General features: G+C 28.3%; 1 protein-coding gene across 1 annotated transcript in view; it reads left to right on the top strand.

Annotated features, from left to right (window-relative positions):
• The first annotated feature begins 1,560 nt into the window (after positions 1-1,560).
• Positions 1,561-19,453, top strand: part of LOC136083112 (uncharacterized) — a 36,865-nt gene continuing 18,972 nt past the window's right edge. The window contains exons 1-2 of the mRNA XM_065802521.1: positions 1,561-1,599; positions 1,806-1,883. Coding sequence (XP_065658593.1) covers positions 1,806-1,883 — 78 coding nt within the window. The 5' untranslated portion in view covers positions 1,561-1,599. The remainder of the gene's footprint in view (positions 1,600-1,805; positions 1,884-19,453) is intronic.

The following is a 19,453-nucleotide window of genomic DNA, read 5'->3' as shown; positions in this document are numbered from 1 at the left end:
ACATGGTGCGGAATGTCCCTCGCTAGAACTTTGAGCTGTACTCTAAACAGGCGACGACCATCTTTAATAGAGTTATCAAAATCGTATGTTGAGTGCTTAATCGATAAAACCTTTTCGATGTACGGTTGGAGTTTTTCTACAAGCTGTTCGTCTTCTATAACTGGGTCACATTTAATAGTTATTAAGAAACCATATTCATCGCGTTTTCTAAAGAAGACTGGCATTTTACATTCCGAAACTGTAATCTCGTTACGCGACATTGCCTCGGCATCTTTTACAGACTTAAAAACGGCAATCCATCTGCCATCACGATGATAAGTAAGGCTATCCATTTTGTTTCGTCCAACCTTCTCTAGAATTTTGTCATTAATTTCCTTGGCACGATCATTAACATAACGATAAACACCAGATTGTCTTGGATCCATATAAGTTTTAAATTCGATAATTCGTTCGCTGACGGGATGAACTGAAGCGGAAACCTTCGCATACGACGCCATTGTATAAACGACTTCCGAACAAATACTCACGACCTTCCACTTGATTTATATCGACACAGATACTCGCGTGACCAGTAACACAGGGACTAAAAAGTTTCAGTATGTGTTTTTTTCCGTCAACTTTAACTTTTACACTCAAAGACATAATGATATAGATCTATAATAATTGCATCTGAATCAACACAAATTTATGTCTGTTTTGATTGTGGCTTGATAATTTGTTATATTAGAAAAGGAAAAATATAATAGCAAATTATATTTCTATAATTAACTGAAATATTTCGATGAAAAATAATTCTTAAAAATTATACGAATATATATTTGTATATCTGCTTTTTCTCGATGAAAACACAACGTCGATCCACTGTATATAACCCAACGTTGATCAAATGCATATAATCCAACGTTAATCCATACACATTGGATAAACGTTGAGTTATAGACATTGGATCAATGTTAATCTATATACATTGGGTCAATATGGGTTTATACACATTTGATCAACCTTGATCCCTATAGATTATATCAACGTTGGGTTTAGATTGGAAAAACAACTAACTTTTCCGATATTTTTACAAACGTTGGACCAATGTAATTTTCCTAACTATTTTTAATCGTTAGTCGTTACTAAGGTTTTCATTAATATAAATATAATAAAACTAACATCGGATCAACGTTGTACTTGCATCGGAGAAAACAGTCAACATTCGCAATGTGGATGGTTGACAGGTTTGTTTTTTGCCATTTAAGGCCTAAAAAAAACATTTTGCTAACCAAGATGTTAACATAAAAAAGGTTCTCGTTGGCTATTATTTGCCGACTCCAGTGTCCAAATTTACCTACTTATTTTTGAATGTAATTTTTGTTGGGGGGTTAGACACTCCCCAACGCGTCTCCTCGGGTAGGCCCTTAAGATTATGATAATGGAAATGATGATGATAATGTTTATTGATGAATGAGCTAAAAGAAATGTTAAATTTAATAAAACTAAAGTAAAAATTAAATTTTCTCGTAAATTTACATTTAGATTCATAACGAAAAATGCGAACGTTTACCTCTTGGTTGTGTAAATCAATGTGGTAGGAAAATTTTGCGTAAAGAGGTTTGATTTAAAATTTAAATAGCTGTTTAATATTAAAAGTATTCTTTTTTACCCAAGTAAACATTTGAAACGTTAAAAACGCCAAAACAACGTCTACTTTACGCTAGACATCTTTAACACGTCTTTAATATGTCTTTTAAACGTCGTGTGTTTACTGAAACATTAAACTCACTTGGGTAAAACTTTATCTTTGAAACTTTTCATAGATGTCTTCCCATATTACTGATAGTTGCAATAATACAATTATTCCGTGTCAATATTTGAATATTGGATGCAAATTTAAGGTAAGAAAATAAGTTTTGAAAAATTAAAAGTTTTTACTCTTTAAAAATTAAAATTGTATAACATTTTTAAATTAAAATAAGCGAGAAATCAGGTACACATCATGCTATATATCATCAGTATATTAATCAGTTATATATCATTTATAAATATATTTATATCCCTATCCACAATATTTCTTATTTTTGTTGTTCAAAAACTATTTATATTTCCAGTGATTAAGGTTTTCAGAATGTTTTCAGAATGTTTTCAGAATGTGTCAACAAGCTTTATATATACCTTGATAAAAGGCTTTAGTTATACATTGATAAAATTTCTGGGAAGGCAGTGTTTTTATTTTTAGATTTTTTAGCTAATGCAAGTTTAGAAAATTTTACACCTACTTTACTAGTACACAATTTGTTTTTACTCACTATTTTAACTTTAAATTAAAAAAGTCAAAAACTTCACTTATTGTAAAGGATTAGCAGTTCAAAGACAAAGTGATCACAAACAGCGCTTCCTTGCATAAAAAAAGTTATCAGTAAATCAGTAACCACCATTTATAACTTTCATTTTGATTTAGTAAGTTTTAATAAGATTCCATAACTAGAGACATTAAAATAAGTGGAAATCATTATACTATTTTGTTACGCTTACTATTTAGAAAATTTTTTTAAAACAGTTTTCTTTAATATCATTTTCTCATTAATACAATAAAAACACATTGAAAAATTGCAGACTTTTTTTTATTGCTTAATAGCTTTTCTGGTGTTAACAGATTTTTCATTTTAGGACTAAAAATTTCTGTCAAGTTTTTTGATTAGTGATTTTCAATATTTACGGAGCAGTGGCGTTACTGTGGTTGATGTAACCCAGTACGGTAAATTTTTGGTGTCATTCCTCAAGACTTTCACTAGCAGGACCAACGACATGGAATAATCTTTTAATCATAAGGAAAGATTTTTTGTGAAATGAAGAAAGTAGTAAAAAATGAAGAATAAGCAGATTTGTTATTAGAAAATATCTAAAATTTAAAACCTGAAATATATTGGTTAGGCCAAATGCAAAAATAAATTAACTCAAACATGAACTGTTCTGTCATGATAATATTTCATTCATTCTGGTGCTACCCTTCTGTGCCAGGTTGTGTTGGTTTTACCCAGTGCGGCTTGCACCTTTGCACCCCTGTAGTGACACCACTGATAAGAGACTTTTTAAGACGACATGGGAATATTTTTGTTAATGGCCAGGATTGATCAGCTTTAGACTTTGAAGCAGAAAAAAATTTATGAAAACAATAAAAACGTTTGACAAAAGTTAGACTAAAAAATTGATCAATTTCAACTATCAGGAATTGTTACTATGTTACCATCACACTGAGCTAACCTTGCATTGCCTACTTAAGAAGGTGACGAAATAGGATACTTTTAAACTAAGTCTCCTAGTGTTTAACTATGTAAGACGATTAAATTAAAATGTTAATTTTAAACTCTAAAATTGAATGCAAAATAAAAAAAATGTTATGGCTTATTGTTTCATATTTAACTCTCCGAAACAAACTTAAATTCACTATTGTGAATTTTGAAACAGTAGTTTACATTGAAATAAAATATGCTTTTATTTCCAGATTATCCTTATAGTTCTTTTGATATAAAAGAGTTTTGAAACAAATCATGACCATAAGAAGTTGAAATAAAAGCATCTGAATACATCACGCGCTGCTTTTCACAAATAAATGGTGATTGTGACACAAACAAAATGTGAAAAAATGTCCTTACTACTTACAGCGTTTAATAATATTTATTTCGTTGGAAGCATCCCAGCCAAATGTATTGGTGATTCAAAAATTAGGCTGTCTTATGTAATAATAATAAAGCAATCAAAAGTTATAGGGGAGAACAGGGTGAGATGGGACAAAAAAATTTGCTTGCCTGCTGCGCTTTAAATTTTCCACAAAAACCATACTAATCGGTTTAAAACTATAGTCTAATTTATATGATAATTTATATGAATTGTCATGTTAAAATTATTGCAAAACCCATTATTTAACCATCAAATTAAGTTCAAGGGCTTGGTTTTTTAAGTGACACTGTTTGTCTTATGTCACCCCATCTTAGGGTGTAATGGTGAAATGGGACAAAAATAGAAACAAATAATTTTAAGCATTATTTTATTGTTTATTCTACTCCTTATAAAACATAACAATATACGAAATTTATTTATGTTTAAAAAAATTAAAATACCATTTTAAATGCATTTGTAACTTTGTTCAACAGGTTGCTTGATGTTTAAATTGCCTGATGGGGTAACTTTTTTTCTTTTTCTTATCTTTATCTTCTTTTTTTCTTTTACATTCTAATAAACTTTCAACTAGTTTATTTCTTGTTGGTGTGTCAGTCAATACCAGAGACCTATAACATTTTCTTTTTGCACTTTTTCTCTCTGCCACCCTTTCACCCGCTTTTGGAAATAGCCTTATATCTTTTGCTGTCCAATGGTAGGCAGAAGGGCTGATTTGCTGTTTCTTTTCATTAATAACTTCAGATACAATACACAGTGATGTGGGGATTGTTTGTTTGTCGGAATTGTCATTTGCAGGAATTGGTCGATCAGATACATAAGAACATAAAAAGTCGACATCACTGAAAACATATGGATCGTACAGGAAAATGCCAGCTGCTTTAAAACCATTTTGAATGTTTTGGGAAGTAAAGGCTCTCGTATAAGCTATTCCTAAATTTTCAGAAATGTCATATATCGTCATAGGAGTATTTGGATGTGTCTTTAACCATGAATCACATGCTGAATTGTAAAATTTCTTTAATGGCCTAAATACTGATCTGTCAAGTGGTTGGAGTTTATGGCTGCAATGGGGTGGCAATGTCAAGAGCACAACATTGCTTTCCTTAGCTTTATCCATCAGTTCAATCGATATATGAGTTTTGTGGTAGTCCATTATTAAAAGTAATGGATAATCCTTGCTAGGATGTCTATACTCCACAAAATGATCAAACCATTTCAAAAAAATTTCTGTATTTATCCATCCACTAGGATTAGCATCACCTTTTGTACCTGTTGGTGCACCTTTGAGCATATGGCAACGAAAGTGGACACGAGGAAATATCAAAAATTGTGGAATAAAATTTCCAAGGGCATTAATACATCCCACCATTGTAACTAGGGTTCCCCTTTCAACAGAAGTTACCTGTCCTACTTGCTTTACTCCTTTACCAGCAATCACTTTCACTGGCTTATGAACAGTTGTCAGACCTGTTTCATCAATATTGTAAATGCAATCAGCAGAAAAGTTATAGCGCTTCTGCACACTGTCAAGGTTTTTGAAGAAAATATCTACATTTGTGCGATAGAAACTAGTTGTTCAACAGAGGCTGGTAGCTCCTGGCGTACGAATAGATAATTTTGTACGATTAAGAATAAATAAAACCATTCAGTTCTAGCTGTTTCATTCTTTTTCCAGTTTCATGGTATTTTAATGTCATTTTTAATTGCATATTGAAATGCAAGTTACTTTGTTTCTCTAGCATCAAGCCCATAATGCATATTAGATGCTTGACGAAGATATATTGAAAGTTCATCTTATTGTGTCTTATTAAAAATATATTTATGTTGTTCATCAAAGTGTAAGTTACTGTAAGAAGTTTCTTTATCAACCTTTATTTTCCGCTGTAAATTTGATTTTGAAATTGTATACTCTTGTGCAGCTACTCGTAGTGATAAACTGCCAGATTCGACACCCATCACAGCAGCTTTTATTGTGTGAGCATCAAGCTTTAACCGACTTGTCGCTCGTTTGTACTTTCTTTCACTCCATTATTAAAAAAAGCTATGCTCTTTTTAATTGCATTAACCAAAACCCAGATTAGGCTATAAATTTTAAATTTATTTTAATGAAAATAAAATAGTATCACAACCTATAAAAGTTATAATGTGATTAAATTTAATAAGGCTAATAGTGAAGAACTTTATTTAAACTGAACTTACAGTGAAAGATGTCTTCAGGACAAAGTAACAATAAAATCCAATATAATTATTATTATTTTGATAAAAACACTTTACTATAAAGTTAACATTGAAACCTTATCATAAACATAAACATAATTTTATGTTCACTTGCTTTTTTACAGAAAAATCGATTATAAAAGTTAAAGCACAGTAAATTAAAAAAATGATAAAATTGAACAGTGTAACATTTCACCCCAATTTTCCTGTCCCAAGTCACCCCATCACTAGTAGATGTGAGAAAACCTTTATTTTATATAGTTCTCGTAGCCATATGCTAATCATATTTCTTCAGTAGTTAAATAAAACAATAATGAATAATTAAAAACCATAAACGTAAAAATATATGCAAACAACACATAAATATTTAATATTAATGATGTCTTCAAAATCCAGGAAAATTGTTAGATTTTTACATATTCGCAAATAATCCGAAAAAAAAATACTTCTGAAACTTAAAAAGCACAATAATATGAAGAAGCTATTGCAAACTTATAACATATATAAAAAACTTTTGCTTTATTAAATTTCTCACTGAAATATTGCCAAGTCCCATCTCACCCCGTTCTCCTCTACATTTTCTTGGTGTTTTTATTCGTGAAAATCTTAAAAGGAAAAATCGTACCAATACTTTATGCCACAAAGTTTTAAAAAATATTGAAGTATTGTTTAAAGTAAGAAATTTTATAAATAGACATGCATTAATTCAACTTTTTTTACTCGCTTATTCAATGCAATGTAAACTATGCAAATATTGCATGAGGTAGTATTAAAAAAAATAAAATTCGATCCTCTATATCGGCAACAGAAGCATCATCCACAATTAATAAACTTTGAAGACCGTTAAACTCGTACAAGACCTCTTTTATTGGAAATGAATGTTCCTAATATATATCAACTAAATATTTTTAATGTTTTTTGCTTTATGTAAAATGTAAAGTAAACTTTATGCCTAAATCCTTTCCAAATTTATATGCAATGAAATCAAAAAACAAATATGACCAAAACAAATCTGAAATTACAACCTTGTTCATAAACATTATTTGCATACAAGTTTTGGAAGATCTCTTATGTCATATCACGGAGCTTTTCTTTGGAACCTAATAGTTTTAAAAAAATTTGAGTTTTTTCAAAGTTGGAATTTTCTTTTATTTAAAAATAAATTTGAAAAAGTTATTTTCTTATTTGATAGTATATTCGAGTTCTTTTAAGCTTGATCTTTATTTTGATCTGTATTGTGTGATTCCTTAATGTGATATTGAAATTATTAGGTTATATATAATATTCAGGGGTGTCCCGGATAAACTATCAGACCGGATATCCGGGTCGGATAGTATTATTATTCGGTATCCGTTATTTGGCCATTACTACATAACCTTATCTGGTTTTTTATATACAGGATATTTCATGTTAACATCATTTGAAATTTGAAAGAAACCTAGAAATGTTATATTTTTAAATAACCTAATGGTAATGGTTTCTTTTTAGTATTGTTATTATTAAGGGAAAGTGGTCCACAACGGGCCCCAAAGGTGAGATAAGCCCCTATCAAATCTCTTGCTTGGACATTAATTATTACAAATTTGACTTTAGAATATTGTTCAGCTGACCATAAACATTTGAGTAAACCATCCAAAAAATAGTTTTTCTTATTGTTAATTTTTCTTATTGTTATTTTTTCTTATTGTTAATTTTTCTTATTGTTAATTTTTCTTATTGTTAATTTTTCTTATTGTTAATTTTTTTTATTGTTAATTTTTCTTATTGTTAATTTTTCTTATTGTTAATTTTTTTTATTGTTAATTTTTTTTATTGTTAATTTTTCTTATTGTTAATTTTTCTTATTGTTAATTTTTTTTATTGTTAATTTTTCTTATTGTTAATTTTTCTTATTGTTAATTTTTCTTATTGTTAATTTTTTTTATTGTTAATTTTTCTTATTGTTAATTTTTTTTATTGTTCATTTTTCTTATTGTTAATTTTTCTTATTGTTAATTTTTCTTATTGTTAATTTTTCTTATTGTTAATTTTTCTTATTGTTAATTTTTCTTATTGTTACTTTTTTTTTATTGTTAATTTTTCTTATTGTTAATTTTTTTTATTGTTCATTTTTCTTATTGTTAATTTTTCTTATTGTTAATTTTTCTTATTGTTAATTTTTCTTATTGTTAATTTTTCTTATTGTTACTTTTTTTTTATTGTTAATTTTTCTTATTGTTAATTTTTCTTATTGTTACTTTTTTTTTATTGTTAATTTTTCTTATTGTTAATTTTTCTTATTGTTACTTTTTTTTTATTGTTAATTTTTCTTATTGTTACTTTTTTCTTATTGTTAATTTTTCTTATTGTTAATTTTTCTTATTGTTAATTTTTCTTATTGTTACTTTTTTTTTATTGTTAATTTTTCTTATTGTTAATTTTTTTTATTGTTCATTTTTCTTATTGTTAATTTTTCTTATTGTTAATTTTTCTTATTGTTAATTTTTCTTTTTGTTATTTTTTTTTATTGTTACTTTTTTTTTATTGTTAATTTTTCTTATTGTTAATTTTTCTTATTGTTACTTTTTTTTTATTGTTAATTTTTCTTATTGTTAATTTTTCTTATTGTTACTTTTTTTTTATTGTTAATTTTTCTTATTGTTACTTTTTTTTTATTGTTAATTTTTCTTATTGTTAATTTTTCTTATTATTACTTTTTTTTTATTGTTAATTTTTCTTATTGTTAATTTTTGGAAAAAATAATATATATAAAAGTACTACTTTTAAAATTTTATCAACCTAAGAATATATATAAAAGTAAGTGTCCATTTTTAATGTGAATAATGAACAGAAGATTCTGTATCATCAACAAATCAGTTATAGTCAATTTTTGATTAATAATAAAGGGGGCTATTTTAGGCTACTTCCACGAAAAAGGGGCTCCTAGCATTTCTTTGTTCAACGGTTGTTTCTTAACATAAGGCATAGTTACACCTTTAATTTTCTGATGTTAAATTGCAGAACATAGATTAAATTTCCTGAAAATTTTTATGTAATTTTTGGTTGTAATCTCTATCTAAATTTTTTTGTAATCTTTTTTTAAAAAGGGGCCTGTTTTAGGTCACTCCCCTAATATTATTAAAATACTACGAAAAAAATATATATTCGCAATAAATACATCAGTTTATCACTCATTTATATTTCTTTTACCTCAACGTAGAGTGGCCATTTTTAATGTGAATAATGAACAGAAGATTCTCATTTATATTTCTTTTACCTCAACGTAGAGAAACTAGCATTTTAGGCCTTGATTGCTTGTCCTCATAAATAATGAAAACAATCTTCCGAAAATACAGAGGATGCAGGTGGTGCTAGAAAATTAAGTGCTAGCTCTTTTAGCAGTGGAAACTTCTCTTCATATTTCCAATAATTTAAAACTTTAGTCATTATTTTTTCTATAATCCAGTGATTAAAGAAAACATCCTCTCCATGAGCAGCTTTTAAAAAGGAGACTTAATCAGGTTTTAATACATTTTGAACTTCTTTGTGCAGCTCAAAAAGATTCAGTATTAATTTTTTTTTCCAATTCATACAAATTACAATAAATATTTTTTTGCGTGATTATGCTGCGGAGTTGTGCAAAAGGACCTCTGACAAGATTTATTACATCCCCTGCTTATCTGATTTCCAAATGGAATGCATACTGCTCTTAAACCACAGCTATCATTAATTTTGAAATGTTTTCAAACAAAGTTCGCCATTTTGAAGGTTTATCACGATAATATTTTGTCATTATAAAATATATACTTTAGGATTTTAATTACGTTATCCGGATATCCGGCCAGATATTTTTTAAATATCCGGGTATTCAATATCCGGTCGGTTAATGAAAAAATATTATCCGGGATACTCCTAATAATATTTATACGAAAAGTGTTTTATATTTGAAATTTGAGTTTTTAAATATTGCTGTTTAACGGTATTCTTTAGTTAACGGTATTGTTGTTAACGATACGCTATTCTTTAAATACTCGGGTATTTTCACAAAACATTTTTAAGCGTAAGTTTAGTGCAAGTTTGGCGTAAGTTTTAAGTTTACTTATTTTGTATTCACAAAACTTGCGCAGCAGCTTAATACAAAATTTAGGATTTATTTTTTGTAAGTTCAACTCTCAAATTATGGTATTCACAAAACATCTTCAGAAAATGCTCAGCCTGATTTAAGCAAGAAAAGTTACGTTTAGTAGAAGCTACCTTAACCTTGTCGTAACTTTAAAATATTTGCGCAGCTCATGCATACCAACGTTTTTTGCTTAGATTTGTAATAAGATTTTTTATAACTTGTGATAAACATGATGTATGTCTCTATAAGTGATTGTTTAGTTAATAGATTATACTACTTTTTGTTAAAGTTCAATATGAAGTAGTTTTTTTAATTTATAATTACTTCCGTAAAGGAAGTAGTTATGATTTAAGTTATTACAGCAAAACAAATACATTTGAACATTTTTTTTAATTCATTGATTAAACCATAAAATTGAAAAAATTACAAACTTATTTATTATTTTACAAAATTAGGATCGGCGCCACTCGCGCAGTTAAAATCTAGTCATTCGACCTTAATAAAATAAAGAAATAAAGCAAAAACTAGTAATATAGATAGCGACCAAAAGAAAATATAGCAAAACGAAAATAAGAACAATAATATTTAATAAAGCAAGACAAATATAACAAAAAGGAGAAAAAGTGAATTAACTGACTTAAGAGATAACGAACGAATGAGATAACACAACGTTTGACAATCAGAATGACAATAGAAAATAAAAAAGAAAACAAAAACATATTTTTAAATATTGAGACAAAAATATAATAACTTGATAATAGCAACTAACATAAAAAGCAACAATAATAAAAATAGCAACTAACATAAAAAGCAACAATAATAAAAATAATAAGCTTCCCGTTATTTTACGGAAAAAATGTTGTTTTCCCCGTTAAAAAACAGAAAGGTTATGGCAACTCAGCTGCCGTATAGCTTTCGTAAATGAAAGGAATGTTGCTCATATGAAAATTTAAAAAGTGAACATTTTAAATATAAAATAGATTGTATGCTATCGAAAATATTATCTAAAACAAATTATCTTTGATTTACATAAAAATATTAAATTTTCCGTGATTTACATTTCAATTTAACAACAAATACATCAATAAATAAACAATTTGTGAATAAACAACTTCAAAAAAAAAAAAATTAAAATTTTAATAAAGCACATAATAATATAATTATATTACATAATCCTATATACATTTACATTATAGATATACATAAAAATTTATTTTTATCTAATATATATAATGGTTTCGTAAAATATAAATAAATCAACCCAAATACAAAAAAATAAAGTATTTCCTTTCTTATTCATTTCGAATCAACTAAAAATAAAAATACATAAGTTTTTGAGTAAGGAAACATTTTAATATTTAATAAAGTAATAATATAAAAAAAAACTCATTGTGTGCAACGATTGGTTATCTTCAAGTTGTTACTCTATATGACTGATTAACCGAAGGCCAATTTTTTGCCATTGTTGGTGACGGTACTAAATTAGATTTAATTAAAATTAGAAAATTACTTTTTTTTACATTATCAAGTAAATAAAGATCTTTAGAACTTCTTTAAAATCAAATTCTAATAATCAATTACTAAAGTTACCTACCAAATAATAGAATAATATTTTGAGCAGCAGATAAATTAAGAAAAAGTCTAAAACTCTATTTTAACTCATAACAATTATTCATTCTAATAAACATTTTGACAATCTAAATGTTCTTTTTTTATCTTTAATAAAAATTTATTTTGATTTATTATAAAACCATTTAAAAAATCAAATTTAAAATTTTTTATACTAAGTTATGTTACAAATTTTATATACCATTGTTATATATTATAATATAATAAAAAATTAATAATTCATAATAGAAAATTAATAACTTTTACCCATCTGGTCTTTAACCATCGCTAAAATAAACTAAATTTATGAAATAATTTCATCATTCTAAGGATGTTTAAAAATTAAGCTTTTTTTGCTTAAGCTAAAAATTGTCACAAAATTACTCTCTTTATTACTATTATTTTTGCTAAACACAAAATAATTAAAAATAATTTATTTAATATCCCTGGAGTTGATAATACATCAATATATATATATATATGTGTGTGTGTGTGTGTGTGTGTGTGTGTGTGTGTGTGTGTGTGTGTGTGTGTGTGTGTGTGTATGCACATATATATATATGCATAAATATGTATATTTATATATATATATATATATATATATATTTATTTATGCATAAATACGTATAAATATTTATGCAACATATTTTACTTGGACAAGAATTGATTTTCTGTAAACACATAGTTTTCATTATCTAGTTTTTGCTAAATAATATCAAATATCTAAATATCTCAAAATAAAAGTACAACAACAACAACAACAACAACAACAACAACAACAACAACAACAACAACAACAACAAGCAGCCACAACAACAACAACAACAACCAGCCACAACAACAACAAACATTACAAAAGAATTTTTTTTTAAACAACTAAAAAAAGTAATACAAAAGTACTAATTTAAAAAATTTTTTAGTCAAATGGGGGTCAAACCGAAACTATTTAATTCTCGAATTTGACGTGACAATGCGAGGGCAAATAAGTGTTCTTTTTTTCTTTCCTTTGGCATTTCATTTCACTTTTTCAGGATTGTAGTCGACCATGTATCTATGATACAAAAAGTACTTTAATTTGATTCTATGCCAAGCATTTTCCTCTAATTCTAATTATTTGAGTCAAAATATTGAATCAAACTTATACTAATAAGTCAATAATATTATTTTGAAATAATCTTACCTTTGATTAAACTCTAATGTAGCAAAAACATACGGATGATATTGCATGTTCATTACATAATGAACAGCAAACAATGCCCCAACAGCTTGCAAAGCATCAGTAAAGGTATAGCTTTCTTTCCACTTTCTTTTCCAACAAAACATAAAAATCTTCTGAATCAAACCAAGTTCCTGTGAACCAATTAATAAAGTAAACATCCTCTTATTGTTATTCTTTTTATATTGTTATTTCTAGTTATAAATCTCAATGTTAGTCTTAGTAAAAAATTGTCTTTGACAACAAATATTGGATTACTAAATCTTTACTACATTGATTTGAAAGAAATTAGTAAATAAGTCTTGACTTGGTGCTGATTGTACTATATAACCTTTCCATTTATGGAAAATTCATCAGAGTGGCAAAATGGTCCAGAAGATATTCTATTTGAACTAAAAATGGCCATTGAATCAATACTTTCAGAAGAAATGCAGTCATTCATTTTGAATGCAAAAGGAATGACTGCATTTATTGTTCGACGCTGTAGCAAATAAATATCAGACATACATTTTTTAACATCATTTGTATTCCATGGCAGAATTCTATAGGTTTGTTGAAGATGGAACAATGTCGACAAACAGACAAAAAACGTCTAGACTTAATTGGAGGAAGCAATGTTATTAGGTCTTGCTCTTTCAAATATTTTAAATCACCTTAAGGCCTAACAACAATAAACCATTGATGACTTTGTCAGCTTCTCTATGATCCATTGTAGGAAAGACACTAATTAGTTTTTTGAAGTTGTTCCTGTTAAAGTAAAAGAAAATTATTAAAATCTCTAAGTATAATTGATTAAAAACCGATATAGTAGATTTTTACCTTGATATTTATTAATTCCACAGATTCACTAGATAAATTTGGGTCCCAATTTTCAATACTGTGAACATTCAACTTCATTCTTTTTATTAAAATATTAGGTTTACTTGATAAAAAAGTGACATTATGATTTACATTTTCTTTATTGGATTCCATTTTGGACATTGATGTTTCAACTCCGTTGGATATCACCTTACCATTTATTTCATCAACAAATGCATCAGAAAAATAAAATTTAGTTAAAAAATTTTAAAAAAATTAAATTTTTTAACTAGATTTAACTAAATTTGTTCTTTCTAAAATACTTTCTTTTACTGTTGTTCAACTGATTTACTACTCTTAATTAAGTAAATAATAGAAAACAAAGTTTTTATATATTTATAAAAAAATAGTTCAGATTAATGTCCAAGCATTAAATGTTCTGTGAATAATAATGATGCTGTTGTGTGAATAATTATTTTTGCATTTATTAATAAAAAACCATCTTAAAAGATCATTATGATTTATTGTAAAAAAATAATAATAATAAATATAACTAAGAAGCTATTTGAATATTTGAAAGGAAGCATAAATTAATATTTCATGAATAGAAACAAAAAATAATAATTACACAAGATAAAATTGATTTAGACCAGAAAAAACTAAAAAAGTGAAAAATAAAATTCTCTAAAGAATTAAATTTAATAAATTTAATAATTTTTTTTGATAAATTCTAATGTTATGTGCATAACACATATAAAGATATTAAATACTATAACAAACGAAAGAGAGAGCTCTTTCGTTTGTTGTAGTATTTTATATCTTTATATGTGTTACGAACATAACATATATAGACCTTTAAAAATGTTTTACTTTGTATTCTTAAAAATAGGAAAAGTTTTAAAAAAAAATTATGTTTGAAAACGAAAGGATTTAAACCCACGGATTTAACATCCATTTCAGCCACTTTGGCATGCTATAATATCGATGGTCAAGAGCACAAAAGTAATACGTCCAACATTTTATGGTTTTGAGTTATTGTGCGCATTTCATTGAAATAAAAGAATTGAAATGAAAATAAAATAGTTCAAATCAAGACATAATTAATTGAAGAATGCACTGAGTTAAAAATCGTGACAATTTAAAAATATCTTGAATTTTTATAGATTATCAAACTTTCAAATTCAGATTTCTTAAAACAATAGTTTGTGGACGTATTCCCGTTGTGCTCTTGACCATCGATACCATCTTTTAACACTGTTTAATAAACAAAAGACTTATTAAACTTTATAAAACGACATACAAATGCTTTATAAAAATGTATATAAATCAAAATTAAACAAATATTGCTGCAATAAAAATTTTCAAGTAAAAGTAAATATGTAACATTTGATATAATTTTTAAATTTACATAATTTGAAGTTTACGTCAGATATAAGCATAAACTTTCGTTCACACAGATAAAATACGAATAATGACGGTTTTAAATTGAAGTTTCAAATGCCGATTAGCTTTATAAATTTGAAGGTATTTTAATTTACACATTTATTAACAAATTAACATAACATAACAATTTTTATTAGTTTTCAATTGTCTATATTGAACAAACACGTAATCTGATTAATCTAAAAAAAGTAATCGAATTAAAAAAAGAAAAAATACACCACAGGAATTCAATTTATTTATACATAATAATAAAACAAAATATATAAAGAAAAGTAAATATTTACAAAAAAAATTTAACTAAATTTGCATTATCAATTATAACCAATTGGCAGATTAACCTCACTCTCACTCATTCTTAAAAATTTTTCAATTTAAGCAACTTAAATACACATTAAATTGCTAAAGCCAATTTTGTGTGTAGTTTATATTGCACATTCTAACATCTCATGCAACAGCTGTCCGCTTTCTCTATGCTATCTTTCTAACTGGACTTCTTCTGACTTTCGCTCTAACTTTCTTCGTTTTTCCTAAATTCACTTACTCTTGGTCAGCGAAGCGGGTGATGATACTCAATAGTGAGCTGAACTTGTCTTCGCTGACCCGGGTATGTGGCCTCTATATGGCAATTAGCCGGAGGAGGATAAACCACTATATCCAAACGCTTAAGTTCAGCAAACTCTGATGGTGCTTCATCATCAAAAACCTCTGCACATATTAATCATCATCAAAAACCTCAGCACATCCTCATTCAATTGACCAATCAGTTACATATCAACGTCCGAAACGTGTGTCGGCGCAGCAGTGTTTGTTCATATTACAAAAACTCTCGGAAATTGACAGTAGGTCGGGTGAATAAAAATGAGCAACTGCTTTTACTTAGTAATTGGTCAGCTTTACGTAAATAAAATATCAGTTTTTCTCAAGTTTTCATTCACGTAAAGCTGAACAATTACTGAGTAAATTGCTTAGCTTCAGGTGAATAAAAATTTCAGTAAAACTGCTAAAGTTTTTATTCAGGTAAAGCTGACCAGTTACTAAGTAAAAGCAATTGGTCATTTTTATTCACCCTAGTGATGATGAATCAGATTCAACAAAAATAAATGACGAGGCAGATGTTGTTGAAGATAACCTTTCTGATGACGACGAAAGTAATACTTTTATTTACAATTCAAAAAGTAGTAGCAATGATGACGTAGTAATTCATGCGGTGGGAGTAATGATTCAACTGTTAAAACTCATAGAAATTTATGTAAAATAAACTATTGTGTCAAAAGTTGAGGTAACTGGAAGACTTCAAACTCAGAATGTGTTTACTGCCAAAAGCGGAACAACTTCTTTTTGTCGTAATATTTTGACACCTATTGATGCATTTAGACTAATTATGAATTATGAATGAAGGGTTTTCACGCCTTATCAAAAAATGTACTGTTTTATCTGCCAATTTATCAAATGAAAGATGGAATATAAGCGACATTGAACTTGATACTTTCATAGGCCTAATATATCTTCGCGAATGCATGAACATAAGAAACTTTCCAGGTAAATTCCTATTGTCTGAAAAATATGTCAACAAAGCTTTTATAGAAACTATGCCGCGTTCTCGATTTGAAGACATCATGAAAAATATTAGATTTGATAAACGTTCAGAACGTAGAGAGCTGATAAATTTGCGCTTACGTCATGGGTGCTGACAAGATTTGTGGAAAAGAGTAAAAAATGCTATATATATCTAAGAAATCTTTAACAATTGATAAGCAGTTGTTCCTAACTAAAGCTCGGTGTCGCTTTACACAGTATATGCCAAATAAACCGAACAAGTTTGGAATCAAATTCTGGATTTTAGCTGATCTAAAAACTAAATATTGTCTCAATATCAAAACGTATCTAGTTAAAGATAAAAGCCGTGTAGAAAATTTGGGTACTCATGTGGTCATGTCACTAAAGGAACCTTATTTAGGCCGCGGGTATAATGTTACTACAGATAACTTTTTTACAAGTGTTGATCTTGCAACAAAACTTTTGCAAAAGAAAACGTCAATTGTTGGAACAGTTAAACATAGTAGAAAAGAAATTGCAGCATTTGATCCACTTTCGCTTTAAGATTTAACTTTCTACATAAATGGACCATTGAACTTGATTGTCTACCAGTCAAAGAAGAAAACTGTAATTTTTTTATCAACACTTCATAGAGGGGCGACTAAGGAAAGTGATGGGAAGAAGAAACCAGAGGGAATACTTTATTACAATGCAAATAAATGTGGAGTTGATATATTAGATTCAATGTTTCAACAAATGTCAACAAAACCTGGATGCCGACGCTGGCCGCAGATGTTTTCTTCAATACTTTGGACTTGACCGGTGTAAACGCTTGGATCATTTTAAAAAAAGTTTTAAAAATGATCCAAGAGACGAAAGTTTCTTTACACTTTATCTGAACAGTTAAGAGAAGCAAATAATATTCACCGAAAATCCCTAGTTGCTGCCAACCGTAATACCACAATAGCTACCAACAATAATACACATCTATCAACTCGTTTAAGATGTCATATAAAAACAAACTGCAAACGTAATCTGACATCAACAGTATGTGCAAATTGTAAGAAACCTGTTTGTGGAAAGTGCTTGTCAAATATATGCAAACATTGCAAATAACCTTAAATATTTGACTAAAATTGTTATGTATATGCACGTTTTTTATAAGGTAGATCAATTGATTCAGCTTAAGATTATTAGGTATAAATATTTATAGCCGCATCTCAGAATGTGTTTTTTATGTAGTTTTTCCGTTTTCAGTAAATAATATCTAAATAATAAAAATCATAAAATATCATTTTATCATCATTAAAATTTGAGCTTTAGCAAAGTATCAAAGTCGTGTTTGGATCAATTAATCCACTTTGGGGCTTCTAGTGTTAAGTGCTTATGAGATATGGGCCCTCTGTTTAATCGGCAATAACCTGAAAAAGCATTGTTAGGTGTCTTAATTCAAAAAAAAAAAAAAAAATTAAGACATAATAAAAGAAGTAAAAACATTAAAGATTAACACTACAAACCAATTTACCTGTTGTTGATGCTTTTCTAGAGCATTGTTGAAATTAGTCAAAATCTGTAAGAAAAGACATTTATTACAAAGACAGTAAGCTATTACACAAAATAAAAATAACAATTAGCATTGTTTAAAGATAAATCAAATATTCATTAAACTGTCTTTTCGTCCTTAAAGAGAAGCTCGTTTGCGATGACCCTCCACTATTTGAAGTAGCAGTTGAAGCTGCGCGGGGTCTTTTACTTTATTTTTAAAGTCTTGTATAAGTTTTACACCTCTCTCGGCGCAGTCATTTTTAACTTGACAATACTTAACAACACTTTTTACATAGTTGTAGTCTTTCATCTTAACCCAGTGCTCGGCAGGTTGTTGCATCCAATCTACCTGGTTTGCATTCATCTTGATTAGATTAAATAGCAGCCAGGAACGAGGACCAATTAAAGAGGCAAAAGAAGGTATGTTGACTTTCGGAAAAGACGGTTTTCCAGGCTTTATTTCTTCACTTCTTTGGGTGTCATACAACTTCAATGCCATATCAGATCTTTCAATAGGCGAAATTTCATCATCAAACATCGCGAAGATAACTAACTCTTCAGTTAAATACCAAAGGTGCCTGTTGCAAGACTGAATAGCTGCATCAGAAGTGATTTTGTCTGTATCACGGTACCACTGCATATCGGCGATGTATTGACGATCAACTTTTGGTGCAATAACTGAGATGCGACTTTGTAAAAAAGCCTTTGCGTGAAACAGAGCAATAAAATTAGCCATTCTTTTCAATTTATGACGTTGATCCAGGTCGAGCGATGTAATCCGTTGATCCAGCATTACGAGTTTCAAGATGTACAGCTCATTGTGCATAAATCTTGCATGATGATGCGCACCCGGTTTTTTGAAGTTAAACATTTTACCTTTTGGCAAGTCACCTCCAAGATAATGAACTGTCGGTTCAATCAATTCTTGATAATCGGCCCTCGGAAAAATATTCTCCTCAAGGCACCTACTAGCCCAGTTCAGAACAATTGTTGCCTGGCGATGAATAGGATGGTTCTCTTCCGGCCAATCAAATTTTGTTATATCTGTAGGTCCGGGAGAAATAGAATCCCAAATGTCTTGAAGCATTTTCAAAATTGGCTCGATAGGTCCGTTATGACTTCCATTAACTGCGTCCCTGACGTGAGGAACATGCAGTTCGTAAACATGATGGCGACAAGCTGTCCACAACAGTGCATGACCAACTTCTTTCTCAACCAGTGCTGCACATCCATTTTTCCATCCAGTGTTACTAGAAGTGGTGTCAAAAACTAGGGCAATCAAATTATCTAGCAGGTTCCATGAAGAAAAACACTTAATGAAG

The sequence above is a fragment of the Hydra vulgaris genome, chromosome 08, assembly GCF_038396675.1.
Source record: "Hydra vulgaris chromosome 08, alternate assembly HydraT2T_AEP".
Classification (NCBI taxonomy): domain Eukaryota; kingdom Metazoa; phylum Cnidaria; class Hydrozoa; order Anthoathecata; family Hydridae; genus Hydra; species Hydra vulgaris.
This window is presented reverse-complemented; position numbering and strand designations above follow the sequence as displayed.